General features: G+C 56.3%; 1 protein-coding gene across 4 annotated transcripts in view; it reads right to left on the minus strand.

Moving 5' to 3' along the window:
• Window positions 1–2,681: 2,681 nt before the first annotated feature.
• Window positions 2,682–27,027, minus strand: part of RBM19 (RNA binding motif protein 19) — a 69,254-nt gene continuing 44,908 nt past the window's right edge. For 2 of the 4 annotated variants that reach the window (XM_071420531.1, XM_071420528.1), the window contains exons 24-25: window positions 25,832–25,945; window positions 18,647–19,011 (exon numbers count right to left, since the gene is read on the minus strand). In XM_071420531.1, coding sequence (XP_071276632.1) covers window positions 25,854–25,945 — 92 coding nt within the window. In that variant the 3' untranslated portion in view covers window positions 18,647–19,011; window positions 25,832–25,853. Of the gene's footprint in view, window positions 3,238–18,646; window positions 19,012–25,831; window positions 25,946–27,027 lie in introns of those variants that run through there. The other 2 variants (XM_071420529.1, XM_071420530.1) reach the window with 2 other exon arrangements.

Below are 27,027 nucleotides of genomic sequence, written 5' to 3' on the forward strand. Positions count from 1 at the left end.
AAGGGAAAATGCAAAGGCTGTACTTGGGAAAGGCTCAAATCCCGCTCGGCTCCTGCTCCCTCTGCCGGCTGCAGCTCCTGGGGCTGTGGAACACACGGAGGGGGGCAAAGCAGGGCGGGCATGGAGCCCGCAGGGAGGGATCCCACTGCCCTTGGAGGGTGCTTGGTGAGGATCATCCCCCAGGGCTTGGCCCTTCCTTCCATGACTGCTCTGAGGGGCTGGGAGGGTAAACACAGCTGGTGTCCCATCCCATCCCATCCCATCCCATCCCATCCCATCCCATCCCCATCCCCATCCCCATCCCCATCCCATCCCATCCCATCCCATCCCATCCCCATCCCATCCCATCCCCATCCCCATTCCATCCCATCCCTATCCCCATCCTCATCCCCATCCCATCCCATCCCATCCCATCCCATCCCATCCCATCCCATCCCCATCCCATCCCATCCCATCCCCATCCCATCCCATCCCATCCCATCCCATCCCATCCCATCCCATCCCATCCCATCCCCATCCCCATTCCATCCCATCCCTATCCCCATTCCATCTCCATCCCCATCCCCATCCCATCCCATCCCATCCCATCCCATCCCATCCCATCCCATCCCATCCCCATCCCCATCCCATCCCATCCCTATCCCCATTCCATCCCCATCCCATCCCCATCCCATCCCATCCCATCCCATTCCTTCCATGGGGATTTCAGGGAGCTACATCAGGCTCCACACCTGGGAAGGTGCAGGAGGATGTGGGAAGCCTTTCCAAACTCAGTTGCAGCCCTGAGAAGGGGGAAAGGGAGGGAAGCCCCTCCCTTGGGGCCCTGTGTGACCCCACAGAGGTGTTGGCCATGGGGATGCAGCAGGACAACGGGATGCTCCAGGAGAAGAAGATCCTTCAGGACCATGGGGATGCTTCAGGACAACCCCAGCCCAGCCTTGACTCCAAACCCATCCCCAGCCTTTCTTTGGAGGCAGGATGGGAGCAGGGTGTGACCCCAAATCCCTGTGCCCAACGAGAGGGAAAGGAGGCTGTTTGTGCCTGGATTGAACAATCCCATAAATAGCAAAGTGTGCTCCCACATCCATGCCCCCAGTGAGAGGGAAAGGAGGCTGTTTGTGCCCGGATTAAACAATCCCATAAATAGCAGAGTGTGCCCCAGTATCTATGCCCCTAACAAGAGGGAAAGGAGGCTGTTTGTGCCCGGATTAAACAATCCCATAAATAGCAGAGTGTGCCCCAGTATCTATGCCCCTAACAAGAGGGAAAGGAGGCTGTTTGTGCCCGGATTGAACAATCCCATAAATAGCAGAGTGTGCCCCAATATCTATGCCCCTAACAAGAGGGAAAGGAGGCTGTTTGTGCCCGGATTGAACAATCCCATAAAGAGCAGAGTGTGCCCCAATATCTATGCCCCTAACAAGAGGGAAAGGAGGCTGTTTGTGCCCGGATTAAACAATCCCATAAATAGCAGAGTGTGCCCCAGTATCTATGCCCCTAACAAGAGGGAAAGGAGGCTGTTTGTGCCCGGATTGAACAATCCCATAAAGAGCAGAGTGTGCCCCAATATCTATGCCCCTAACAAGAGGGAAAGGAGGCTGTTTGTGCCCGGATTAAACAATCCCATAAATAGCAGAGTGTGCCCCAGTATCTATGCCCCTAACAAGAGGGAAAGGAGGCTGTTTGTGCCCGGATTGAACAATCCCATAAATAGCAGAGTGTGCCCCAGTATCTATGCCCCTAACAAGAGGGAAAGGAGGCTGTTTGTGCCCGGATTGAACAATCCCATAAATAGCGGGGCGGCGGCACCGCCCCAGCCCCGCTCCCGCCTGATCCCCGCGCCTCCGGAATTATCCCTCCAATTTCTGCCGCAAAGCCCGGAGTGCCTGCGCTTGCACACGCGGGAATTCACACCTAGAGAACAGAGCCTTATCTCGGCGCTGTGTGCAGGACAAGGCTGGTTTACTCCTCCCTCCATAACCCTCTTAGACTTAATCCCGTCTTTAATGCCGCTTGCAAGGGGGCTTTGAACGGCTGTGCAGCCTAACTGGCTCTGACCTCTCCGGCTGCTCTCTCATGGCCATTTGGAGAACTCCGACTTTCAAAGAGATAACAGAAGCCCGGTAAATCCTCGCTGGGCAGCTAAAGCGATTGTCACACTTAGGGGAAGTTTACTGGCCAAGCAAACTTGGAGCAGCTTCCTGGCCCCGGCACAGGGGGGCTGAGGTGGAGGGGAGGGTGGAAGCACCCAGAGGGTTTTGGTGATGCTGGTCCCTGTGTTTTGGAGGTGTGGATTTGGGATGCAGCAGCTGAGGGAGGGTTTCTGCAGGTTTTCATCCATCTGGGAAGCAGGATGGGCGCTCCCAGCTCTCCTGTGATGCTCTTCCCTCATGGATTCCCCCCGAAATAAAGCAGCTGTGGGCTCTTCAACACCTTGCTGTTGTTCACACCCTGCTTTGGACTCTTCCCACCCACCCCACAGCGCAGGAGCGGCCATCCCAGCCCTGATCCCACAATAAAGGGAATAAAGGGAAGGAGGGCCCTCCCCGTGCAGCCCCGTGAGGTCGCCGGCAGCGCTGGGAATCGACACCTTTCTGTTCCACTTTAAATTAATCAAACCCACAGCCCCTATATTAATACTGTGGTGGGAATTAAAATCATGCAACGCATTAAAGATGTAATTTAAAATTAATAACTCATAATTATTTATCATGGCGTATCAGCTGGGCTATGAATTTTCCCTTCTCACCCGGCATTCATTTCCTTCCCTTCCCTCCTTCCCACGCCTCTAATAGCTGCTGGACCATTATGGATATCTGAGAGGGATTTTTGGGGAGATGCTGAGCTTAGGATGTAACAATGGCAATTTTTTATTTAATTTTTTTTCTTCTCCCCCGCTCCCTGGTGTTCCTTGGGGTTGATGGGAGAAGCTTTGCTGTGGTGAAGAGGAGAATGCTGAGCCTCAGGGTGCTGCCTCCTGAACGAGGGTCCAGGTTTTGCCACGTGCTGATGACTTTGGAGGAGCCAGCTGTGCTTGGCATCCAAGAAAAGCCTTGGAATGGTGAGCAGCTTCCATCTCCACCCTGCTTTGGGCCACCAGGAGCTTCCTGGGGCCCTTCCCCATCGCTTCTCCAGGGGGAAGCACGGCCATGAAGAGCAAGATGGATCCATCCCTCTGGCCATCCTGCACCCTGCTCCTGCTCCCTCGGCAGCCAAGAGGGACAGCTCAGCCATTTTCTAGGGAAAACGTGGAAAAAGCAGCGGTGAAATCAAGGTGGGAGGAGGAGAGGCAAGCCCAGCATCCCTGCAGGTCCTGCACTTCCCTGCCTCCCTCAGCGAGCTGTGCCTGAATCAAATCCCAAAGAGCAGCTGGAGAAGAGAAAACTCACAGGAGGGAGAAGAAAAAAAAAAAAAAAAAGAGGCAGGAGCAGCTCTGTCTCTTTAAAAATAAATAAATAGATAAAGACTAAAAAAATGCAATAAGTATATGCAAATGTGTTGAGCCGAACATCGCTGTCTGTGAAACAGATGAGGGAGAAAGTGCTTGAAGCTAGAGAGGAATGAGGCAGCCAGCGCTGACCTCGGGGTTAATAATTTTTACTTCTCCATCTCATTCCGTCCATAAAAAAAAATACGAGGGGGGAAGGAGGGAGGGAGAGAGGGAGGGAGAGAAGGAGGAGGCGGCGCGGGAGGGAGGGAGGGAGGGAGGGAGGGAAGGGCTGCGAGCCGGATGCTGAGGGGAGCCAGCGGCACCCGGAGCTCGTCCCGGCCGCGGGAGCCGCGGGGGCTGCGGGAGCGGGGCTGGGGCTGAGCCCGGGGCTGTTTGCAGCTCCCCACGAGGCGCAGGAACACGGCAGATGCAGGCTCCAGCTCCCTCCGGGTGAGGACGGTAATTGGGAACGAAACTGCGCCGTAAATACCCCAAATATTGTGAGTTTCCAAAGCCCCGTGCCTCGCGTGGGGCAGCTCTGTGAGGATGCTGGCAGGGTGATGGTGGAGGGGAAAAGCTGCTGCTGCTTCACCCAGCTCCCTGCATCTCTGTCTGTGTCCCTGCCCGCATCTCCACCTGCTTGGCCTCAAATCCCTGATGGAAAACCCATCCAGAGCCAAAATTCCAGCAGCAGCAGCAGCATCCTGCATGCCCCAGCCCTGCTGGGCTCCCCCACGCTGCACCAAGAGATGCTTTCAAACTGGGCACTCCAAAGAGGATAAAACTTCAATGTGTTTATGTGTGTAAATATCTCTCATCCCCTCTGGTATTCCATCAGGCCCTTTGGCTGTTCTCTAAATGAAGCTCTAACATTTGTCAGGGATGTTGGAGAGATGCAGCCCCAGCCCAGTGCTGCTGTGCTGTTCCCACTTTGCTGACCTGCAGCTGACTCTCAGCATTAACCAGACCAACATTTCTGCTTCCTTTCCAACCCAGGCTGGGTTTTTAGCTACAAAAATCCTAAAATCCCTCCCTGGGTGAGGGATTCTCAGGTGTGCCTGGTAATTCCCACATTCCCAGGTGTTTGGAAGCACACACTCATCCTTCCGGCTTTTTCCCCTGTTATGTATGACCCTATTCCTCAAACACTGAATTAAAGGAAAAGCTGCATCATACCCCAAATAATCCCAAACCATCATATCATGCCCCAAATAATAACCATCATATCATGCCCCTGCTGCAGCAGGTAGGGCTGGGGCACCCAGCACTGGGGCAAACCCACAGCCCTGCACCCACAGCCCCTCAAACACAGGGCAGCTCCTGTGGGAAGGCTGAGCCCCACAGGCCTGTGGGGTGCCCAGGGTCTCACTGCCTGTTGTGGCTCCTCCCAAAGCCCAGCCCTTCCCCTCTGCAGTGCTCCCCACACCCTGTGTCCCCACTGTTCCTCCTGGGAGCACAGAAAGGGATCAAGGGGACCTCCACGTGCCCAGGGCAGCCACCACCCTCCTCCATCCCTGCTGGAGCTGCTGCTCCCTGGGGAGGATTGCAGGAAAGAACTCCAGCTCTGCTCAGCCCTGGGCAAGCCCAGGAGCTCCCTTTTCCCATGGGAGGGTCTCAGTGGAAGGATGGAGCCCAGCCCCTCCTGAGCTGGGCAGGGGAGCTGCAGTTTGGCTGTGCCCACACTGGCACCCCAGAGCTCCTCTTGCCTGCTGAGGGAGTGGCCTGGAGGCCTGTGCAAGCCTCCCTGCAGCCCTGCATCCCTCCCTGCTTCCCTTCTTGGATCCCTGCATCCCCCCATGCATCCTTCCTGCATCTCTGCCTGCATCCCTGCATCCCTTCCTGCATCCTTCCCTGCATTTCTGCCTGCATCCTTCCCTGCATCCTTCCCCACGTTCCTCCTTGTGCAAGCTGCTTCCCACTGTCATCCCTTCCTCATGCAAGCCTGCATCCAACCCTGCACCCCTCTTTGTGCAAGCTTAATTCCAACCCTGCATCCCTGCCTGCATCACTCCCTGCATTCCTCCTTGTGCAAGCCTGCATCCTTCCTTGCATCCCTGCATCCCTCCCTGCATCCCTTCCTGCATCCCTGCCTCCATCCCTGCATCCCTCCCTGCATCCCTCCCTCCATCCCTGCATCCCTGCATCCCTCCCTGCATCCCTTCCTGCATCCCGCCATCCCTCCCTGCATCCCTGCATCCCTCCCTGCATCCCTTCCTGCATCCCTCCCTCCATCCCTGCATCCCTCCCTCCCTCTGCCCCCACATCTCTCCCCAAGAGCATCCCCTCCCCGGAAGGCTTCTCCCCCGCCCCGTTTCGCCCCCTCCCCGATCCAGCCCGACACCCGGAGCGCTGCCCAGCCCCGGCCCGTGCCCGTGACCCCGTGCCCGCCACCGCGGCGTCGCTGCCGAGGCCACGCCGGGGAAGCGCCTCCTCCCCCCCGGGCTCGGGCGCTAAATGGAAGCGGCAGATCGATCCCGAGTGTGCCAAACTGACACGGAGCCTCATTAGGGGTTAGTTTTCATCCTCCTGCTCCCTGGCAGCCTTCACATTATCCCATAAAATTTATTTACTATTTCATGAATACATAAGCAGCAGGCAAACGCCGGCTTTTTATATATTTACACTGTATATATTTCACGGGAGAGTTATGTGTGTCTCTGAGGCAGAGTGGAGGGAGCGAGAGGGGAGCAGGAGCAGAAGGAGAAAGCAGCTGTGAGGGAAGAAGCAGGAAAGCAGAGCCGGGGGGGAGGACGGCGATGGAGCACGCCCAGCCTGGGCGGGAGAGGCGCCCGAGGCACCGAGAGCCCCGAGCAGCCCCTGCTCCAGCCCAGCCGGCAGCTGCGAGCACCAGGGCTGGGGGAGGATGAGGGCTGGGGGTGGGTGAAGGCTGGGGGTGGATGAAGGCTGGGGATGGATGAAGGCTGGGGGTGGGTGAGGAGCTGGGGTGGATGAGGAGGTGGGGTGGATGAAGAGCTGGGGTGGGTGAGGAGCTGGGGTGGGTGAGGAGCTGGGGATGGATGAAGAGCTGGGGATGGATGAAGATTGAGGGTGGGTGAGGAGCTGGGGATGGATGAAGATTGAGGGTGGATGAGGGCTGGGGATGGATGAAGAGCTGGGGGTGGATGAGGGATGGGGGTGGATGAAGAGCTGGGGGTGGATGAGGGATGGGGGTGGATGAAGAGCTGAGGTGGGTGGGGAGCTGGGGATGGGTGAGGGTTGGGGATGGGTGAGGGTTGGGGTGCAGGGTCTGGGCTGGGTGCAGGGTCTGGCCTGGGGGAACACAGGGACCATGGGTTCAGGTTGTTGGGAACCCCCCAGCACCATCCAGATCCCCCCAAATCCATTATCCCACAGCAGAGTGGGAGTTTCCCTGTCCCCGCTGTGCAGCACCAGCCCACAGCGACTCCCAGGGCAGCCAAGGGCACAGTGAGGGGCTCCTGCCACCCTGGGAATGGTCCCCAACCCCTGGCACCCCGAGCTGGGCCTGGCTGGAGGGCTGGATCTCCTCCAGCAGCAGCTCCCACCTCTCCCAAACACACTCTGCCCCCAGGAACCACTTAATGGTGAGTGTGTTAAAGCCCTGTGGCTGTGGGGTCACTCATGGTTGGTTTGGGGACAGTGGGGAGAAGGAAGGGACAGCAGAAAGGGGCTTCACTCACAGTGGGGCCTGGCAATGTTATCTGTTTCCTTCAAACCCAGCAGAGATGTTTCTATGAACCCCAGAAATTACAAGAGCATTGTTTGCAATCTCGTTTGGTTTTCTCTCATTCAGGCTGGCTTGAGGAGGAAGATCCCTCATCCTCCTCACGAGGTTTGGGATGTTGTGTTGCAGCTGCTGACTGCCAGAACCAGAGAAAAAGAGTTCAGAGAGGGGAAACCAACATTTTTTGGGGTCTGAAGCTGGTCTGAACTTCTGAGCAATAAACTTGGAGGGGCTGAGCTGCATTAATCACTGAGGCAGCTGGAATATGTGGATATGGATTTATACAATGGTGCCGGGAAGGCTTGGGGTCAGAGCAGCCTGTGCCAGCACCCAGCACACCCAGGGCTGGTTCCAGCCTGAAGCCCCCATGTTTTAGGAACCTTTGTCCCCCAAAACACCCCAGAGCCCAGCCAGGAGCTGTTTCCATGGCCTCTCAGTGCTCCCAGAACCAGAACTCCACTGGTTCCCATGGCTCACAGGAGCACAGCACCTCCACCCCAGCAGGATGGGGTCAGGGGATTTAGAGGAGAGCCAGGAAAACACTGGGAGCACCAAGCAGTGGATGGGGTCCACACAACCCCTTCCCCTCCCTCAAAAGCCCATTTGATTCCCTGTCCTGAAGGAGGGGTGGGCACCCAGCCCCAGCACTGCTCCCCCAGCTCCATTTGGTGAAAACATCAAAGGATCTGCTCCCTGCAAACCCCAAAAGCACAGGAGCACCACGTTTTAAGATCTCTGCACTTCCAGCCCTCTCTGTATTCCTGGAATTTGGCTGACATTTCCTCAGAAGGGGACAGAGGGAAAGGGACAGGCCCAATCCCTTGGGAATGCAGCTGGAGGAGAGCAAAAACCCCCCATTGCCAGAGAAAGAAAAAAAGAGAAACCCATGGGGATGGTGCTCATTTTAACTGCTCAGCCACTTGGACCTGATGCCATTAGAGGAAACCAACAGGTGAGAGGCACTCGAACAGGAGATGGGAACAGACACAAAACCAGGGCTGGGAGACAGAAGGAAGCACCGTGGCTTCCAGGAGAATCCAGGTCCACAAAGTTGGCAGCAATCCCTGTAAAAATCCCTGTAAAAATCCCTTTAAAAGGCTGCATGGGCACAGCCCTGCCCCAGCCCATGGGGACAGTGACACGCTGGTCCCCAGGGGCTGCTGGAGCCGGGAGGGATCGCTGTGGGATGGATCCTGCTGCTCCTCCCTGATCCTACAGCATCCCTGAGCTGTGGGATGGATCCTGCTGCTCCTCCCTGATCCTACAGCATCCCTGAGCTGTGGGATGGATCCTGCTGCTCCTCCCTGATCCCAGAGCATCCCTGAGCTGTGGGATGGATCCTGCTGCTCCTCCCTGATCCCAGAGCATCCCTGAGCTGTGGGATGGATCCTGCTGCTCCTCCCTGACCCTACAGCATCCCTGAGCTGTGGGATGGATCCTGCTGCTCCTCCTGGCTCCCACAGCATCCCTGAGCTGTGGGATGGACCCTGCTGCTCCTCCCTGATCCCACTCCATCCCTGAGCTGTGGGATGGACCCTGCTGCTCCTCCCTGATCCCACAGCATCCCTGAGCTGCCGGGGTGGCTGCCAGCGCTGTCCGCGGCCGGTGATGGACGAGGGGAGCCGGCACCGTCCCCGCTCGATCCCTCCCGGAGCGCGGCCATTCATAGCCCATGATGGATGCGCCCATCAAGGGGAGCGGCCGCGGCTCCTGCCTCCCCCTCCGTGCGCCGGCAAAAGGTGTAAATTTGGCAGAACAGCTTCACTAAGCGCTGGTTGTTTATTTTCCGGGCCGCTGCTGCATCCCGTGCACCGGGAAAAGCGGGTGGGGGATGCTGAGGGACATTCCTCACCTGGAGGAGGGCTGGGAGCACGGCCCAGCAGCAAAGCCAGGCTATCCGAGCACTGCCTGCCTCCAGAGGGGTGTTTTGGATGCGTCTGTCACCCTGAGCAGGCAGAACCCCCTCCCCTGCCACCCCTCCCCGTCCCCATCCCTCCCTGGCAGCAGGAGCAGGGAATCCCTGCAAACCCCACTGAATGGATTTGGGCCTTGGTGCCACCTCCTCATGGCACTGCCAGCTGTGGGACCCCCCAGACCACCCCTGCCACCCCTCCCTGTCCCCATCTCCCCTGGCAGCAGGAGCAGGGCATCCCTGCAGACCCCACAGAACAGATTCGAGCCTTGGTGCCACCTCCTCATGGCACTGCCAGCTGTGGGACCCCTGAACCACCCCAAACCCCCTCCTCTCACCCACAGCTGCCTCAGCAGGACCCGACAGATCCATCCCCCAGTTCCCCTGGGAGAAATGAAGGGATTTCTGCTCTTGAGCTGGGGACAAAAGCAGGAATAGGTTTGCTTTGCCCACTTCCCTCTCCCTTCCCACCGTGCATCACCTTCCACCCCAGCAACTGCAACCACCAGGACAGACACTGGGATGGGCTCTGAGGCTCCTGAGGCTCCAAGCAGCCCCAACCTGGGCAAACAAATGGAATATTCATCAGCCAAAGGGCTGCAGCAAAAGCTGGGCAGCAAACAGGGCTGGGAAAAGAGAAAAAAGGGGAAAAAGAGGAGGAATTGCAGCACTGAGGGGGTCAGGGGTGGGGGAACCGAGGGGCATCAAGGGGCGGGAGCTGCTGGAGGTGAGGGGTGGCAGGAGAAGGTGAAGGAGGAGAAGGAGAAGGAGAAGGAGAAGGAGAAGGAGAAGGAGAAGGAGCAGGAATGGCCCCATCTGCTCCTGGTGTCCCCTGTCCCTCCTCCCAGGCTGCAGAGCTCTCAGTGCCATTTGCCTCTGCCCCCGAGGCGTTTGGTGATGGAAGATGCCTGCATTAGCACGAGGGGAAGCAGCAAATGTCTAGAGATAAAGAAAATAGATGTATTTTTAAAAAAGATAAAAATCAGGCGAGTTCAGGAGGTGGATGCTGCAGGGTTAAGCACAGTTTGTGGGGCAATGGACACACCTGGAGGGAGCAGGAGGGGTCAGTCAGTGGGAGGAGCTGCTGCCCTGGGTGTCCCGGCTGTGCTGGGCTCTGTCACCCCCTCCCTGAGCCCTGCACCGGCCAGAGCCGGCTGTGAGCAGCAGACAAAGAGGAGATGGCCCTGCAGGTGTCACAGGGAGGCCACAGGCTTTGGTGCTCCTGAGATGCCCCAGGCACTCAGAGGTGCTGCCAGTCCTGCAGCAGCTCCTGGCTCTGGGCTTTGCCCAAAGCCCTCCCGGGAGCACAGCTGGGACCTCTCATCTCTGCCAGGGAGGTTCCAGATTTGGGGATCAGAAATCATGGGATGGTTTGGGTTGGAAGGGGCTTTCAAGCTCATCCCATCACACCCCTGCCATGGCAGGGACACCTTCCACTGATCCTGGTGGCTCCAAGTCCCATCCAGCCTGGCCTTGGGCACTGCCAGGGATGCAGGAACAGCCACAGCTGCTGTGCCAGGGCCTCCTCACCCTCCCAGGGAACAATTCCTTCCCAATACCCAACCTAACCCTGTCCTCTGTCAATTTAGGTCCATTCCCCATCACTCCAGGCCTTTATTACCAGTTCCTCTGCAGGTTTCTCCAGTGCAAACCAGAGTAACAGCCCCAGCCAGCCCTGACCCTTCCCAAGGATCAGCTTTTCCCAGGCCACCACACCCATGGCCAGAAGGCTTGTGCTAACAACAAGGCACTGACCTTCCCTGCTCCCTGCACAGGGACTTTCCCAGTGGGAAAACCCTCTCCACACCCAGGCAGGTGCTGCACACCTCAGCTGAGGTGCAAACACAGCTTTTCCCCACACTTCCAGGCAGGGAAAAGGGAGCAGCTGGTGCCAGGGAGGTGACAAGGGCCACCTCTCCCTGTCCTTGTCCCCAGCCCCAGGTGCCTCTCCCACAGAGGGATGCACCAGTTCTGGGTGGGTATTTCAAACATCAGACTGAAAAACTGAAGGGAAATGAAGAGATGTGCTGAAGTGGCTGCTGTGCCACTCCTGCTGGAACATTAATATTTGCCAAAAATAATTTGTCTTTAATCAGACACAGCCATATATTCAGTTTTATGTCCGTTCTGGATCAGACTTTATTACCTGGGGCTGCTTCAGCTCCTTCCTGGCCTGCCAGGGACCAGCATCCAGGAGGGCAGAGCTGGTGGCACCCAGGGAAGTGTCCCCAGGGCCTGTGTGTGCAGGGGGAGCCCCAAAGGCAAAGCACTGCAGGAGAACAGCCACAACAAGAAGCAGTTTTGTGTTTCTGTGGGGTGGCACACAGCTTGGAGGTGGATCAGGGGGTGTTTAATTCATTTCTGATCTGGAACAAGCCCTGTTATTTTCCCTCCTGGCCCCATCCAGCAGCTCTGTGCATGCCCAGGACAGTTCCCCAGGGCTGACAAGCCCGTTCCTGCCTGGGTTTGCACCTCCAGCTCGTGCCAATTACTGAGGTGTCACCCCCAGGTGTCCCCCTGAGCCTGCCCTCGCCCTCCTGCAGGGCTCTCTGAGCCCCTCTCCCCAAACAGGGGGTGCCCAAATCCCAAAGGATGGGCTGGAGGAGGGAAACCCAGCCCCCAAAGCCCAGTGCCAAACTCCCTCTGGCTCCAGGGCCAGGCTTCCTCCCAGCAGGGAGGCTCCAGAGCTGGGCAGAGCAGCCTTGATCCCAAAGCTGCTCCAGAAGAGCCCTGCAGGGACCTGCCAGGGGAGCCCCCTGCTCCAAACCCCATTTGCAGAGGCAGAGCTGTGAAGGGAGGGCTCCAGCTGAGCAGGCTCCCAAGCCCCTGAGCTGGGCAGGCTCTGCAGCCCCACACAAACACAGGAGCAGTGATTCTGGGGGGCAGAGCTTGCTGGGGAGGTTTGGGGAGCAGCCCCAACACTGCCCTGCCCAGATGAGAGCTGAGCTGCTCCCTGAAGGAAGAGCTCACCACCACTCCAATACAACATCTGTCAGTAAATGCCAGAGTGCAGCACCCCAGAGCTGGCTGGAGGCACCACCAGTGATTTTATAGTCGTGGAGATCCCCACTAAAACCACCCAGAGGTGTCCAGGAGCCTCTTAGAGCCCCCAGGGCCAGCCCAGTGCATCCCTCACCCCAAACACATCCAGAACCTGCATCGCTCAAGGCTTCTCCTCCCACCCAGTGCACCCCACAGACACTCAGAGAGTCCATTTGAAGACCATCAGAAGTGGAGAATTTTACAGCAAAGCTCAGAGCTGGCAAGACAAGGCCAGGTTGGATGGGCTGGGAGCAACCTGCTCTGGTGGGAGGTGTCCTGGGATGAGCTTCAAGGAGCTTCCCAACACAAACTATTTAATGATTTTAAGATCCAGGCTCCCCTTGGTTGAACTTTCCCCCCAAACCCACAGTTGATTGTATGGGGTGGGCCCAACCACAAAACAAAACTCAGAATATTCATGACCAAGGCAGTCAGGAAAGGTTTGTGGAATACATTCACATAATTAATACATATGAGAACATTGCAATTCCCCTCTTTGCTGGTCCACAAACAGAAAGAAGCTAAATTCATTAGATTAATATTTGTTGAGATTTATTAGTTTAGCTCTAATTTCATGATCAGATGGCATTTTGGGGGAGTTGAAAAGCAAGCTCTAAAGATTCATTGGATCTAAATCATGGCATTGAAGAGCAAGGAATTGTAAAAATTTCTAGGAAAAGAAATTTCCTGCTGCTGGTTTGCTTCTAACACCGCTCTCCACCAGCTGGGGAATCAGGCACTTGTGTTCCTCACTCAGCCCTGGCTGATATTAAAGCACAGAAACAGCTTCTCAAAGCTTCCAAAACGGGCTGGCCTCTGGCTCTGATGGTGCCACCACCCATGAGACCTCAGCAGAAGGTCCAGATGCCTTTAGGTCCCCTTCTCACTGATGTGGGTGTTGATCACACCTGGGCTGACAGGGGTGGTGTCCCCATCCCCAGGGTGACCCCAGCAGAGCCCTGGCCCCTGCAGCTGTTCCCTGGAGCCCTCACCCCACAAAGCCAGGGCAGGAGCACAGCCCAGGGCTGCCGGCCCTGCTCCAGGCGTGAATTCCTGCAAGCCCCCGCAGCCAGGGGAATAAATTTCATCCCAAGGAAGGCTTTGTGCAGCAAAAAAAGGGCCTCACTGTGTGCCCCAAGAGCAGGGAATGCTCGGGGATGGCTGTCCAGCCAAACTCCTGCCCCAGAACAGCTCGGGATGCCGGAGAATTTCCCAGACTGCGCTCTGGCGGTGCTGGGGAGAGCTGGACACGTCCCCCGAGGCCGCCTGGGGAAGGGCACTGCCCTTGCAGGTGACACCACGCCGCATTCCTGCACCCGAAGGAAACTTCCAGGGAGGCAGGATTAATTCAGAAGTGCCATTATCTCAATTAGAGCCCGGCAGAAGCCAAGGCTCTCGGCTAGCAGGAAACCACAGCGGAGTTCTGGTGGCTTTGCCCCAGCTGGGCAGAACCCAAGGCTCAGGTGCAGCCTCCAGCTCCATGCCCAGGGCTCAGAGGCGCTCGGGGCTCAGAGGCGCTCGGGGCTCAGCGCTCCAGGAGCTGCTCGGTCCCGGCTGGAGGGGTCAGGGCCGCGGGGCAGCTCCGTGCCCGGGGGCAGCGCATCCCCGGGGGCGCTGGCAGCTGCGGGCGGGGTGACCCCCGCGGGTCCCCGCGCTGACAAAAGGCCTATCTGCTCTCCGCCTAAATGATTTAAATTCTAATCAAACATCATTTATAGCACATCTCGGAGCCGTCTCCCGGGAGCTGGTCCCACGTGAGCCGTTGCCAGGGCAACCGGGGGGTCTCATTTCAGAAATGTCAGATTGCATTATTGTCTTCACACTTCTCTGATAACCCGGTGTCTCTCCCTCTCCTGCCAGCACCAGCCAACCCCCACTCCCCGGAGGAAATCACCGGCTCCGTTTCACTCCCTGCCCTGCCAGCACCACCCTCCCCAGGCAGGGTCCCCGTGGGCTCTGCTGCCAGCCCGGTGTGCCGGTGTTTAGGGAGGGACAGGGAGGGCTGGCTTGGTGGAGGTGATGCTCTAGAGAGAGGAGCTGCACGGGGCTGCTTGCTGGGCTCCCAAAAAAAATGAAGGGGAGAAGGGTGGACAGAGCTCAGAGGGAGGTTTTGGGGTGCCTGGATGAGCCCCACTCTCCTGCAGCTCTCACAGGGGTGTCCCAGCACATGCAGAGCAGGATGCAGCCCTGAGGGGACCCTGCAGGGCTTCCCCTCTGCCCCATGGCAGTGAGGGACTGACCCCAAGGACGCCTTCTGGAGCGTGCCTGCTCCTCTGCTCCCTGGATTTCCCTTCCCCCCTTCTAGGGAAAGGTGTCCCTGCCCATGGGGAGGGGTGGAACCACTGGGTCCCTTCCAACCCAAACATAAACTCCAGCTTCTCCTCATTCCCACATCTTCTGCAGCCACCCACAGCTCCCTGCATCCAGCTGAGCAGCTCTGGCCCCCTCCATGACTCCAAGGAAGCCCCCAGAGGTCCTTGTTCCCAGATCCAGCCTGGAGCAGTGACACCACGGATGAGCCTTCAGGGAGGTCCTGCCCAGCCCTGAGATGTCCAAACCCAGCAGAGCCTCTCTGGCACAGCCGTGGTTCTCAGGCACTGCTGGGAATGCAATCCTGGGGAAAACAGTCCTGGCAGGGTTAGGCCAGGAGCCAGTGACCCCAGGGAAACACTGAGGTGTTTTGATGATTATCCTGCCTCAGCTTAGGGGAGCTGGGTGCATAAACTGTGCCTGGTGTTGTGGTTCAGGTGGTTTCCTGCAGGAGCTGTCCCTGCTCATATCCCACACCATCCCAACAGCCCCCATTCCCCTGTTTTTAGCCCTGTGTCCTGCTGGAAGGTGACAGGGCAGTGGTGGTGTCATCCCCACAGTCCCCAGGCACCGTCAGGAGCCCACATGTGCTGTCCCACATCCATCCCTCCATCCATCCATCCATCCATCCATCCATCCATCCATCCATCCATCTGCCTGATAAACCCCTAATGAACCTCCCAACTCTGCCTCTTCCCAAAGAATAAACCAGCCCTGGCCCAGGCGGTTAATATTTAACTGAATAAGGGCCATAAATATGGAAAATGGGACTTTTAATTAAATAAGCAGCTTTTAAAAGGGCCCTTGGGCCGAAGAGGCTTTTGTTTAAATATGATTGATTTGACATGTCCTTTCCCTCCCGCTTCCTCCCGCTCTCTCCCTCTCCTGCTTGGTGCAGGGATAGGAAGCAGGGATGGGGAGCAGGGATGGGGAGCAGGGATGGGAAGCAGGGATGGGAAGCAGGGATGGGAAGCAGGGGTGGGAAGCAGGGAAGCAGGGATGGGAAGCAGGGATGGGAAGCAGGGATGGGGAGCAGGGATGGGGAGCAGAGAAGGGAAGCAGGGATGGGGAGCAGGGATGGGAAGCAGGGATGGGGAGCAGGGATGGGGAGCAGGGATGGGGAGCAGGCTGCAGCACGGTCCTGCTGCAGCACCCTGTGCCTGCCTGTGCCCCCAAACCTGCCCACAGCCTCGGGCACCCAGCTCTGGGAGCGTGGGGGCACCTGGATGGGCACCCAAGCACGGGCAGCTCATCTGGTTTGTAGCCCTAAATGGGAGCAGGAGGTTTGCCCTGGCTGCTGAGCCACCCCAGGGGTATTGGGGTGCCCCTTGCACCCCCTGGGGCAGCACTGACCCTCCCATCACGTAACCCTGTGATTGTCCCCATATGGAGGATGTGATGGGTCCCTTACAGAGGTGACAGGAGGGAAACTGAGGCAGGTGGCAGCTGGGCAGCACAGCCAGGGGAAGGGAAGGGACTTTTCCTGGTGCTTTGGGGCTGGATTCACACCCCAAAATTTCCTCACACACTCACACACAGACTCTGGGAGCAAACATGGAGTAAAACCAGGTCTTAATGACTCTGCTGTCCCTGACATTTGGGCACTGCCTGCTGGAGCAAGCGGCACTAATTACTTCTTCCTCAGCCAGGCACGAAGGGAGCAGGGGGGTCAGGGAGTGCCAGGATCTTCCCAGCCTTGGGGAGACCCTGGGGGGGAGTTGGGGTGTGGGGGGCCCTGACCAGGCCAGCAGTGTCAGCCCCTGGGCTGAGGGACCCAGCGTGCTCCCAGGGGCAGCACCAGGCCTGGCTCTGCGAGGAACAGGAGTGGGGTGAGCTCCTGGGGGGCTGAGGGGCAGGAATCCTTGGGAAAAGGTGGGAAAAGCACCAGAGCTGCTCCCACGTGGGCAGGGGAGGATGCAGTGCCCATCCCTGGCTCCTGGGGGGCTGAGGGGCAGGAATCCTTGGGAAAAGGTGGGAAAAGCACCAGAGCTGCTCCCACGTGGGCAGGGGAGGATGCAGCGCCCATCCCTGCTCCTGTGGGGCACAGAGAAGCTGGGAAAGGATGTCCCCAGATCTGAATGGCCCAGACTGAGGGACAGGGACAGAGCAAGAGAAGAGGCAGCCCAGGGAGGGCTGTTCTCAGCTGGTTCCTCCTGTGTTTTCCACCTGTGGTTGTCCCAGTCCAGCCCCCACGGATGGCACAGCCCCCAGGCTGCCATGGCAGGTTTCAGCTGAGAACACACAGTTAATTATCTCCACAAACTCGGGGCAAGCAAAGTGTTCCCTGGGCCCAGACCTGTTGCTTGCATGGGATTTCATGAGTGAAGATGTGAAATGGGAAAAAAAAAAAAAAAAAAAAAAAGGGAAAATGTGGAAAAGAGGGAAAAGAGCAGGTAAGGATTCACAAAACTTCTGGGTATCCTTGGGTGTGGAAATGCCCAGCACGAGGTGCCCAGGGCCAGACTGTGCTGCTGAGGGTGCTGTCCCACAGAAATGTCAGTGGGATCCCCTCAGGCTGGGTGATCCAGGGCTGAGGCCTCTCCCTGGGGAAGGTGCCCGAACTCTGCCCAGTGCTGGGTCCCCAGAGGTCTGGGAGCAGGCAGGTGTCCCTCAGTGGTGGCACTGCTGGATATTTCCAGGCACCCTGGGGCGAACTCCAGATGCTAATCCTTCAAACCCATCACTAAAGATTTAGTGTTTTCCCTTAAAAGGAGCTGAGGCACAGCCTGGATGAGTTGGTGATGAGCTGCTCCCTCCCAGGGCTCCTCTCCTCCAAACCCCCCTCTGGCACCCCCAGGTTTGGGTGCCCATTCCAAGGCACTGCAGTGTCCTCATTTTTCTCCCTCTGCAATCTGGGCACGTCTCAGCCCTGGTGTGCAGCTTCTGAGCAGCAAAACATCCCTGAATCCCGGTGTGCCCTTCATCCCATCTTGTCCCAGACCTTCCCTCCAGGTGCTAGGGCTGCTGGGAGGACAAGGGAGGGATTTTGGAGGGGCAGCTCAGGAGGTGGAGCCAGAGGACAAACCTGGGCAGGGGTTTCTCAGCTCTGCTCATCTCCTGCTGGTGCCACCTGAGGGTTTAAAGGTTTTCAATGCCTGAACAGATGACTTGAAAAGCAAATTATAAACCTATCCCAGCTGGAGATGGGAGAAAGCCTTGGCCCATGGGTTGGGAAGGAGTGTCCTGGATGGCCCACCATGAGTGGATCAGTGTGACACTGGAGCCTGGCTCTCAGCATCATCACTCTGAGTCCCCCTGACCTCCAGGGATGCTGTGGCTGCAGCATTTTTGGATGCTGAGGGCTCCTAAAATCTCCCCCCTCCCAAACCCTGAGCCAGCCCATCTGATGTGCTCAGCCCTGATGGAATCAGTGACATTTTCATGGATTCAGGCTCAAATTAACCTCGGTGAGAAAACCAATCTGGCCAGAGGCACCACCCAGAGGAGTCTGATGCCACCAGCAGATCCCAGCACCGGGCTGCTCCTGGGGGCTGGAGGCAAAAGGCAGAGCTCCTCCTGGCACTGCAGAGATAGAGATTTATTTATTTTTTTTTTTTTAAGAAAAAAAAAAAGGGGGGGGAAGGGGGTAAAAAAAGGCCCCATGTTTGCAGCCAACACGTGTAATCTGTTGCAGCCCTTGTCAGACAAAACAGTTTTGCCGTAAGACAGCGATTCCCAGAGGGGAAAGGGGCGAAGTGAAAATACTTTATCAGCTGCCTACATATGTAAAGCAGTACCCTGGTTGAAAAGCAAAGCCTCTTTCCCTTTGAAAGCTGGGAAGGGAGAGACGGGAGGCGACTGCCTGGGAGCGGGGACAGAAATGACACAGGCACAAAGCCCAGCACAGCAGAGCCCAGGCCTCCCTCCTAAACTGCTCTTATCTCCCTATCGGCCCCAAAAACTACCTGGCTGTGGAGAAGAAACAAAGGCAAACAAAACCCAGATGTGGCTCAGCTGGGGAAATTAAAAATATGGTTTGTAATGTACAGGAATTATTGCTCTTATTTCCCTATCGGCCCCAAAACTGCTCTTATCTCTCTATCGGCCCCAAAACCTACCTGGCTGTGGGGAAGAAACAAAGCCAACCAAAACTCTGACGTGGCTCAGTTTGGGAAATTAAAAATATGGTTTTTAATGTACAGAATGTGGTTTTTAATGTACAGGAATTATTGCTCTTATCTCTCTATCGGTCCCAAAAAATGACTTGGCTGTGGGGAAGAAACAAAGCCAACCAAAACCCAGACGTTGCTCAGTTTGGGAAATTAAAAATATGGTTTTTAATGTACAGAATGTGGTTTTTAATGTACAGGAATTATTTAATTCAGATATTAAGAGAAGGTTCTGTCAGTCCCCAGGTCAGCAGGGAAGTGTCCATTGCTCCAGGTTCCTCTTCCCCCAGGTTGGGCTGAGATGAAGGGAATCAATCCCTGCCTGGATTTAAGAAGTGATGCTCAGGAGCTGCCAGCAGACAAGGGTTTTCCTTCCTCTCTGAATTTCAAAGGCTGGGAATCCTAGGACCTGGACACAGGGCATAAATCAGCCCTGGATTCCACTGGCAACAAGTGGGCTGGCTCCTCATGGAGGCTTCTCCTGCTCCATCCATCAGCCACAGACCTGAGAAGGTGGGGAAAAAAAACAAGAATTCCATGTAGCAGCTCCCTCAGCAGGACAGAGAGGGGACAGGGGGGACACTGAGCTGGGCTGGAGAGCCCAGGAGGGGCTGAGATCCCGGGGCACTTCCATGGATGGGGATGCACAGAGGCAGGAGGGAGATAAGGAATGGGACTGGGGGAGGAAGGGGGGCAAAGGAAGGAGGGAAGCAGGAGAAGGGCAGGCAGGGAGGCAGAGGGGGGAGAGGGAAGGAGCCTGCACTGCCCATCTGGGCCATGCATCACATTGAAATTGTCCCGCATTAAAAATTCACCAGCCAGTGAATTTTCAAGGGATTTGTAGTAATTAGATGACAAAATGCTGGCAAATCTCAGGCTTGCCAAAGATGTTACTCAGGGGTCAAAGACTCGACACTTTTGGCTGGGTAATTTGTAAGTGTCAATCACACTCAGGCATCAGAGGGAAAGGAGAGCTCCAAGGGCTGAATCCTAACGAAGCCCAAGGCTCCTGCCTGCTGAGCCCCCTCCTGCTGCCACCCAGGCCTCAGACCCCCAGCTGAAACCACACTGGGCTGGTTTGGCTTCTCATTTTTTTAAATTAAAAGAAGAAACTTGCCAGGTTTTGCTTTTCTGCAGCTGCCTGGGGTGGTGTGCCTGTCCTGTTCATCTTGCTGGGGGCAGGATGGGCTGTGACTGCCCCTCTGCAGCCCTGCACCAGCTCTCCTGCCACCTGGCTGGAATTGCCCCTGGGCCAGTCCAGCCTGCTGCTTCCTGGGGCTGGCACACTGCGCTGAGCTGGGCTGGAAATGGAATTAAAGCATCTCCTGCCTTGTTCCCAGGGTGTCATGGAGCCTTTGGGGCTACCAGAGCAGCCCCATGGGCTGTGTGTGCCTGTGCTGGCCCTGCTGGAACACCCAGGCTCATTCAGATCCTCCCAGCCCTGGGCTGGAGGGGGGCCCATCTCAGGCTGAGCCCATGGCAGCAGCTCATCCCACACACCAACCCAGAGCCTGGGGGAGAAATTTAAGTTTTCTACATCATCATCTTAAAACCAAACCACAAAATGCAAAAATGAATGCTTTGTCCAAAACACCAGGGGAGATCCCTGTCCCAGCCAGGTGTGAAGCTCCAGTGTGGGCTCAGCCTTGCTGGGGCTGAGGTTAAGCCTGGGCTTTGCTGCTGGGTTTTGGGGGCAGAGGATGGCTCAGAGGGGTGGCTGCCTAGCCCCAGATCTCTCCTGGAGAGATTTTTGCCTTTTGTGGTCTGGTTTCTAAGCTGATGAAGTAGAAAAGCCCTGGATTTCTCAGCCCCACCAGCAGCAGGGGGATGGCTGTTACCAGGGGCTACACTTACCTCCAAAAAAGATTTGGGATCAGCACATGTGGGAGAGGCAGGACCCTGCTTTACTCTCCATCTCTTCTTGCTTACAAAGCTGTCCTTGTTACCCCTGCCAAAGCCCACCTCCAGTTCTGGGTGTGAGGGATGACTGAAGCTCTAAGGGAGGCATGGGGAGCTCCTGGCCATCAGCTCTGAGGTGCTGAGGCATCACACAGCACCCATCACACCCCAAAGGAGAAGCACTGCACACCCCAAACCCCCTTGCAGAGGAAAGCAAGTCCCAGAGCAAAGGAAGCTGAAGGAGGTTTGTTGGCTCCATCCCTCCCAGTGTGCTGGATTTGGGGAATGCTCTTAATCCAGTGTGTGAGGAGGGGAGAGATGGGAAAGGGAGGGAAAGGGCAGGAGGGAAATCCCCTCTGGACAGAGCTGCTGTGGGTTAGGTGGTGGATGCAGAGCCATTCTTGCTGCAGGCCAGCAGCACTGGGAGAGCTGGGAAAGGAGGCAAGCAGGGTGATGTGCCCCAGACAGGGGAGCTGAGGGGACTGGGAACGTGGCTGGAGGCTCCTCCTCAGTTTCAAAAGTCACTCAGCAGCTGCAAAACGCCTTGCAGGGACAGCCTTCCTCCAGCTCCTCATCAGCTGCACTTCCAGCTCCTACTCCATGTATTTAAATAGCCCAAATCATGGGCTGAGGTCTGCAGGGAGGCTGGGCTGAAGGGTTTTTCCATGGTTTTATCTTCACTTGATCTAAGAGTGCCTTCAGATGCTGCTGGAAGGGTATTTGCAGGGAAGGGTATTTGCAGGGAAAGACTCTGCCTGTCCCTGCTCTGTCCAGTGTCAGGAGCCATTCCCTGCTCACAGGGGGTGTCCCTGGGATGTTTCCTGCCTGTCAGAGCCTGCTGCTGGCAGATGGAGACCCCCCAGGCCCACCCCACTGCAGCTGAACACAGCTCCTACCACTGCCCTGCTTGCTCCTGTAGGAGAAAATGAACCAGAAAATGCCAAATTTTAGTTGAGGGAACACAAAGAAAACCTTTTTCCCCCCAGATCACCTCTCCTGACACACTCCACAGCCCTTAGTGCCCTCCCACCACTCTGTCCCAGCAGCTTTGCTGTACCCTGAGCTGGGGATGATGTCACATGTGGGGACACGGTGACGCTGGCTCTGTACCCCCCTGCTCCACAGCAGCCCACCGTGGTGCTGGGGCTGGAACAGAGAGACAAACCTAATTACCAGGCACTAATTACAGCCTGTGGAACGCAGGGACTGTGCTCCTGCAGCTCCCAGGGAGGTGAGACCCTCCCTTCTCCAGGATCCTGCCCACCTCCCTGCTCCTGTGCTGCCATCACTTCCTGCACACCCCCAGCTCTGCTCTGCTCTGCCTCCCTCCCCAGCTCCAGTTTGGGGTGAAAGCCTCCCTGATTAGCCAATTTGGATCCCTATTTACTGTGAATTACTGAGCCTGATTATTATTCATGGCTGGCGAAGGCTGAGCTCTCAAGCCCGGCCATGCGGTTTCTCTTCCTCTCCAATGCACACATTTAGGGAAAACAGGAGGCAGAGTGCCTCACTCAGGGAAGCTGCCTCCTCCTCCTCCTCCTGCTGTTTTTTCCTGCTGAGGAAGGTGCTGGTGGAAGCTGGGATGTGGTGCCAAACACTGGTGGTGCTGTGACCCAGGGTGAAGTCCAGATGTGTTGGAATATTGGTCCCTTCCAACTCAGCTTCTCCTGGGACTCTGGGATTAAAGAGAAGCTCCCCAAATCTCCCAGCCAGCATCCAAGTCAACTCTCTCAATCTGCATTTGCAAATTCTTCCTGAAGTCCAACCTGAACCTCCCCCTGGAGATTCCAGAGCTCCAGGAGGCAGCAGCTGGGCTGGAAGGCAGCAGGCAGGACCCACCTTCCTGCAAAGGGTGAGTGAGTGGCACTTACTGTGCCTGCTTGGCCTCGAAGTGCTCCCCAGACCTCATTCCATGGGACACACCTGGGAGGAAGGCCAGGGAAGATGGACCTGAAGGGCTGAGAAGAGCTGGAATTCCTGACTTACTGCAGGAGCAGAGCAGTGGTGATGACAGGAAAGCACCAAGAGCTCACAGATGCTGTCCCTGCCAGCTCTCCTGTGCCACAGAGGAAAACACAGATGGTGGTCAGGAGTTTTCCAAAGGGAGTGGGTCACTTTGGGCACTCCCAGGGCACTGTGGCACAGCAGAGGGGCTGTCAGTGCCCAGCAGAGCCAGGCTCCCTGGCTCTCTCTGTGCCTTGCCTTGCTTTGCTGCCTGTCCCCATAAGGAGATAAAAGCCCACACAGGCCTCTGGCAACAGGCAGCAATGAGGGAGAGCTGCTTCTATTAAAACCCCTTAACCCTCTCATTCAGTAAAAAAGCTGCATTTGAATAATATCCTAATCCAATTGCAGAGCTGCCCTGGGGAGGGGGATCTGCAGCGTGCCTGGGGAGCAGCTGCAGCCAGCACAGCTCCTGCTCCTGTCCAGCTCACCAGGGTCTCACCCTGGATGAAGCTGTCACAACCTGACAGACACCCACTGGCCAAGGCACAGGGCCTCAAGCCCCCAGGGACCCTGCAGTGCATCCCAGCAGCCAGAACTGAGTGTCAAGCACTCTTCTGGGTTCTCTGATGGGAGAGCAGAGGCTGAGCACAGCCCAGAGAGCCCATGTGGGGTGGCTGTACCCAGCTCTCCCCTGCACAGCCAGGGCTGATGGGTGAGCTGGAGCTTGGAGCTGCTCATCTTCTCTGCCACCAGCACAGCCTGGCTCCAGCCCTCACACCCCAGCAAGGAGCATCACACCCCCCCTGTGCCCAGCTGTGCCCAGGGAGCACAGGGCAGCTGAGGGGTGACAGGCACACACGGTGACACTGACCCTGGGCTGTCAAGAGCCAGCAGAACGAGGGGGACAGGGCTGCAGCTCATCCCAGCCCAGTCACAACCATCAGTGTGCAGTCATTTGGTACAGACAAAACCTTCCTGAATAATAGAACAGGAACTGTTCCCCCTCCCAAAGCAAACAAGAGCATTGCAGCAGCACTGCTGAGGTTAAGGACCAGGGGGAGGCTGTTGCCTGCTTTAGCTCCGTGGACAGGTAACAGAGTTTGCATTATTTTATCATTAGGATTGCTTCAGATCAGGGGGAAAAAAGAAAAACAGTCAGTGGGGAGTGCTGAATTTCTGCAGACCTACTTAAGTGATCATTTTAATTCAGGTGTAGGCTCGTTTTTAGAAAATTCCTGCTGTAATTTTAGGGGTGCAACGTGTGGGATTCTCAATACGTAACAAAGAAGTGGAGCAGGAATTAACTCCAACTGTTCTCCAGAGCTGTGATCAGCACTTCCATAATTAATGTCCAGGCACATATATATCTGTGTACACATACACAGCCCCCCCCTGCTCACATCAAACAGATTTCCTTGATACCAAATTGCCTGAAAAATTAACCAATGTCAAACTGCTCCACAAGATAAGTATCATTAAGGGAAAAAGAAAATCTTCATTATGTTTGAAGGTACAGGGAAAAAAAAAAAAACCTCATGAATGTTTTCCAGCCTGTTCCCAGCCTGGGAAATAACATGTTTTAAAACATATCAAAGGGTTAAATTAATTTTCATTAAAATTTAAATTTGAGAAGGCTCCCTCTCTTCTTTCCTCCCTCCTCCCCCTTTGAACGTTTGACTGGCAACCATTTCATATTTCAATCTCGGCAGAACAAATTGAATTAGATGTTGAAACCAAACTCTGCTCTGTTCTCTAAAGCCTACATGCTCTGCTTGTGCTAATCCTTTTCGTCGCTGCTGCAGACCTCAGAGACACTCAGCAAGAAACCTGCCCTGCCACAAAAGACAATGAAGGGAAAGAGGGAAAAAAAAAAAAAGAAAAAACAGGAAAAAAAAAAAACCCACAGGAAAATCCAAGCCCAACCTGCAATGCTGCAGAGCTTTGCTGAAATCATGTGCTGGGTGATGCATGTGCCTGGAGAGGAGCCTGCCCAGCTTCTCTGTCCTCTGTGCTGGACTTGGGCTGGTCCTGCCCAGGCAGGATGGTCAAACATCCCTGCTGGACTGAAATTAAACTTAGCTAGGGCTGAGATTTCACTGCAGTGACCCCCTGGTGCAGAGCTGTGCCAGTGCTGGGGCAGGTGCTGCAGGCAGTGGGGAACAGGGACAGGAATGCCACTCATCAATGCCCAGCAAAAAAAGGGGAATCAAGCTTGTCACCACTTCAGGTGACACTGCCACCCCCTCTGACAGCACTGCTTCCACACCTGTGCCTCAGTTTCCCCACTTGCTGCTCCAGAATGAGGTTTCACACCACAGCTCTGAGACATCCCAAGGGGCTATTCCTGAATTTTGGTCTGTCCCTTGAGCCAGGTCCTGGCAGGGGTGGCTGCTGTGAGGTTTGTGAAGCCTCTCAGTGGCAGCAGCAGGGCTCTGGAGCTGCAGCACAGTTTGGGGGACCAGCAAGGGGTGTCACAGCACTGGAGCTCAGCTGGGACTGCAGCTCAGTGCTGAGCCCTGTTCTGGGAATTCTGCAGAAAAGCTGGGACAGGACAGGTCTGTAAGCACAGAGCTGGGCTCTGAGCAGCACAGCACACACACCTGGAGGCACCCAAAATCAGAGCTGGACAGATGTCACCCCAAAGCCCTGGCAGATGTCACCCCAAAGCCCTGGCGCTCCTGCAGTGGCCCTGCATGGAGCAGGCAGTGTGGTTTAACCCAGCTCAGCTGCTGTGAACAGGCTCCCATCAGATACTCAGGGTTTCCACTGTGGCCACACACACACAGAGGACACCACGAGCCCACCTCACCTCTCCTGAGCCCACACAGGCTGAGCCTGGGGGTCTCAGAAGGATCAGAGGGGCTGGCAGGACTGCAGGGTTTGACCTCAGGGAGCCATTTCATCCTGACTCCCTCCTGCCATCCCTTATTTTCCAGCCTTGAGATGCTGCCCCAAGACACACCAAGGAGGAGTGATGGCAGCCAGGACTCACTCGGGGTGTGCTGCTTTTGGAGGGAGAGAAGTTGTGGAGATTTTTGTGCTGGCAGGGAAAAGGCCTTTGCCAAACTGTCTGTGCCATGGTGGCAGCTGCAGGTTGGTGTCCAAACAGGGATTTTGATTTTTTGGCAGCCCATCTGTTCTCCCCCAGCCACAGGGAGGGACAATTCACACCCTGACAGCAGAAATTCTGCTGCCTTTCCCTGGGGGATGCCAACAGCCAGGGGAGCACACAGAACACACCCAGGGCATGCACTCACTTCAACACTGGGCTCAAACCGAGCCAAACCTGGGCTGTAACCCCTGGGACCACAGCCAGGAGCCTCTGGGGTTGCAGAGGGACAGGCAAAGGGTGGGATTCCTGCTGGAAGGCTGCTGAGCCTTTGGAATTCCACCTTCTCCAGCTCCTGGTGCTACCGACCCTGCAGCAAGGACACTGTGACTTTTAGGGCCAGCTGTGCCCACCCTGCCCCAGTACCCACCTCACCAGAGCCCAGGCAGCTGTTAGATATCCTCATCCTTGTTATTATCCTCCTCTTCCAGGTGCTCCATGATTTCATTCAAAAGCTCCGATCGTTTTTTCTTCTTCGGGGAGTCTGTCCAGGCCAGGGGGGAGCAAAGGGGGGGAGAGAAAAGGAAAAATTACAACCTGGACCCACCTTAGGAGGGGCTGAGGGGGCAGGATACCCTTCCAGGTGAAGGTCATCATCACCTACTTCTCCCCAGGCAGCTCCTGGAAGGAGCTGGGATTCCAAAACCTTCCACCCGTGCTTTAGTTCACTGGCTAGGAGCAAACAGCACCCAAACAGATGCTGGTGATGCCAACCCTTCCTGCTGACCCCAATTCAATGTGAAATTCACCATCTCCCTGTGGAAAAGTGGCTGCAAGCCTCAGCAGGAGCTCATCAGGGCTCTTGGCAGGACACAGCCCCACCAACACCCTGGCTGAGACCACCCCACCCCAGCAGCACATCCCTCACCTGGGGGGGGACCATGTCCCTGCTCTGCCCCTCCTGCCCTGGCACTGCCTGTGGCACACAGCGCCCTGCACACATCCCTCCCAATGCCTGCAGCACAGGGGGGACCCTGGGGGGCTGCCAGCACCTGAGGGAACAGCCCAGCCCTGGCTCTGAGGTGACAAAGCCATTTGGTCCCTGATGTGAGGCTGACAGCCTCCTTTCTGCTGGGCAGGCAGTGCCCTCCCGGCAGGAGCTGTGGCACAGCCCCCTCTCCCCCCCTGGCTCCCCAGCTCGCTCGCAGCACATGGAGAACAGCTGTTTAAATCCTGCTTTCAGACATCAAAAGCCTCGCTGGGTTTCTCAAACAAACAAACATACCATAGGACTAAAGAAAAGGTGTAAAATAAATAAATGGAACAAGCTGTGCATTTTCTTTTAGTATTACAGCTGCTGCGGGAGATAAACAACAAGTAAATGTCACAAAACATCAATACAGAAGAAATTAACCTGACAAAAGCTCACATCCCCCCCCCCTCGCCTCCCCCCAACTCCCAACAATTTTTGCATTTCTGGAGTTCCCATCTAATGATTTTATTTTTCAATTAATTCTTTGACAGAGAGCCAGAACCTGCCTCCCTTCTCCCTGGGGGCTGTGGGGACAGGAGGGGGACGAGGGTGCTGATGGACCCCGCTGCCCTCCCAGCATCCACCTCAGGGGA

This window comes from Agelaius tricolor, unplaced genomic scaffold (assembly GCF_023055355.1).
Source record: "Agelaius tricolor isolate 1412-34295 unplaced genomic scaffold, bAgeTri1.0.p SCAF_147, whole genome shotgun sequence".
Lineage (NCBI taxonomy): Eukaryota > Metazoa > Chordata > Aves > Passeriformes > Icteridae > Agelaius > Agelaius tricolor.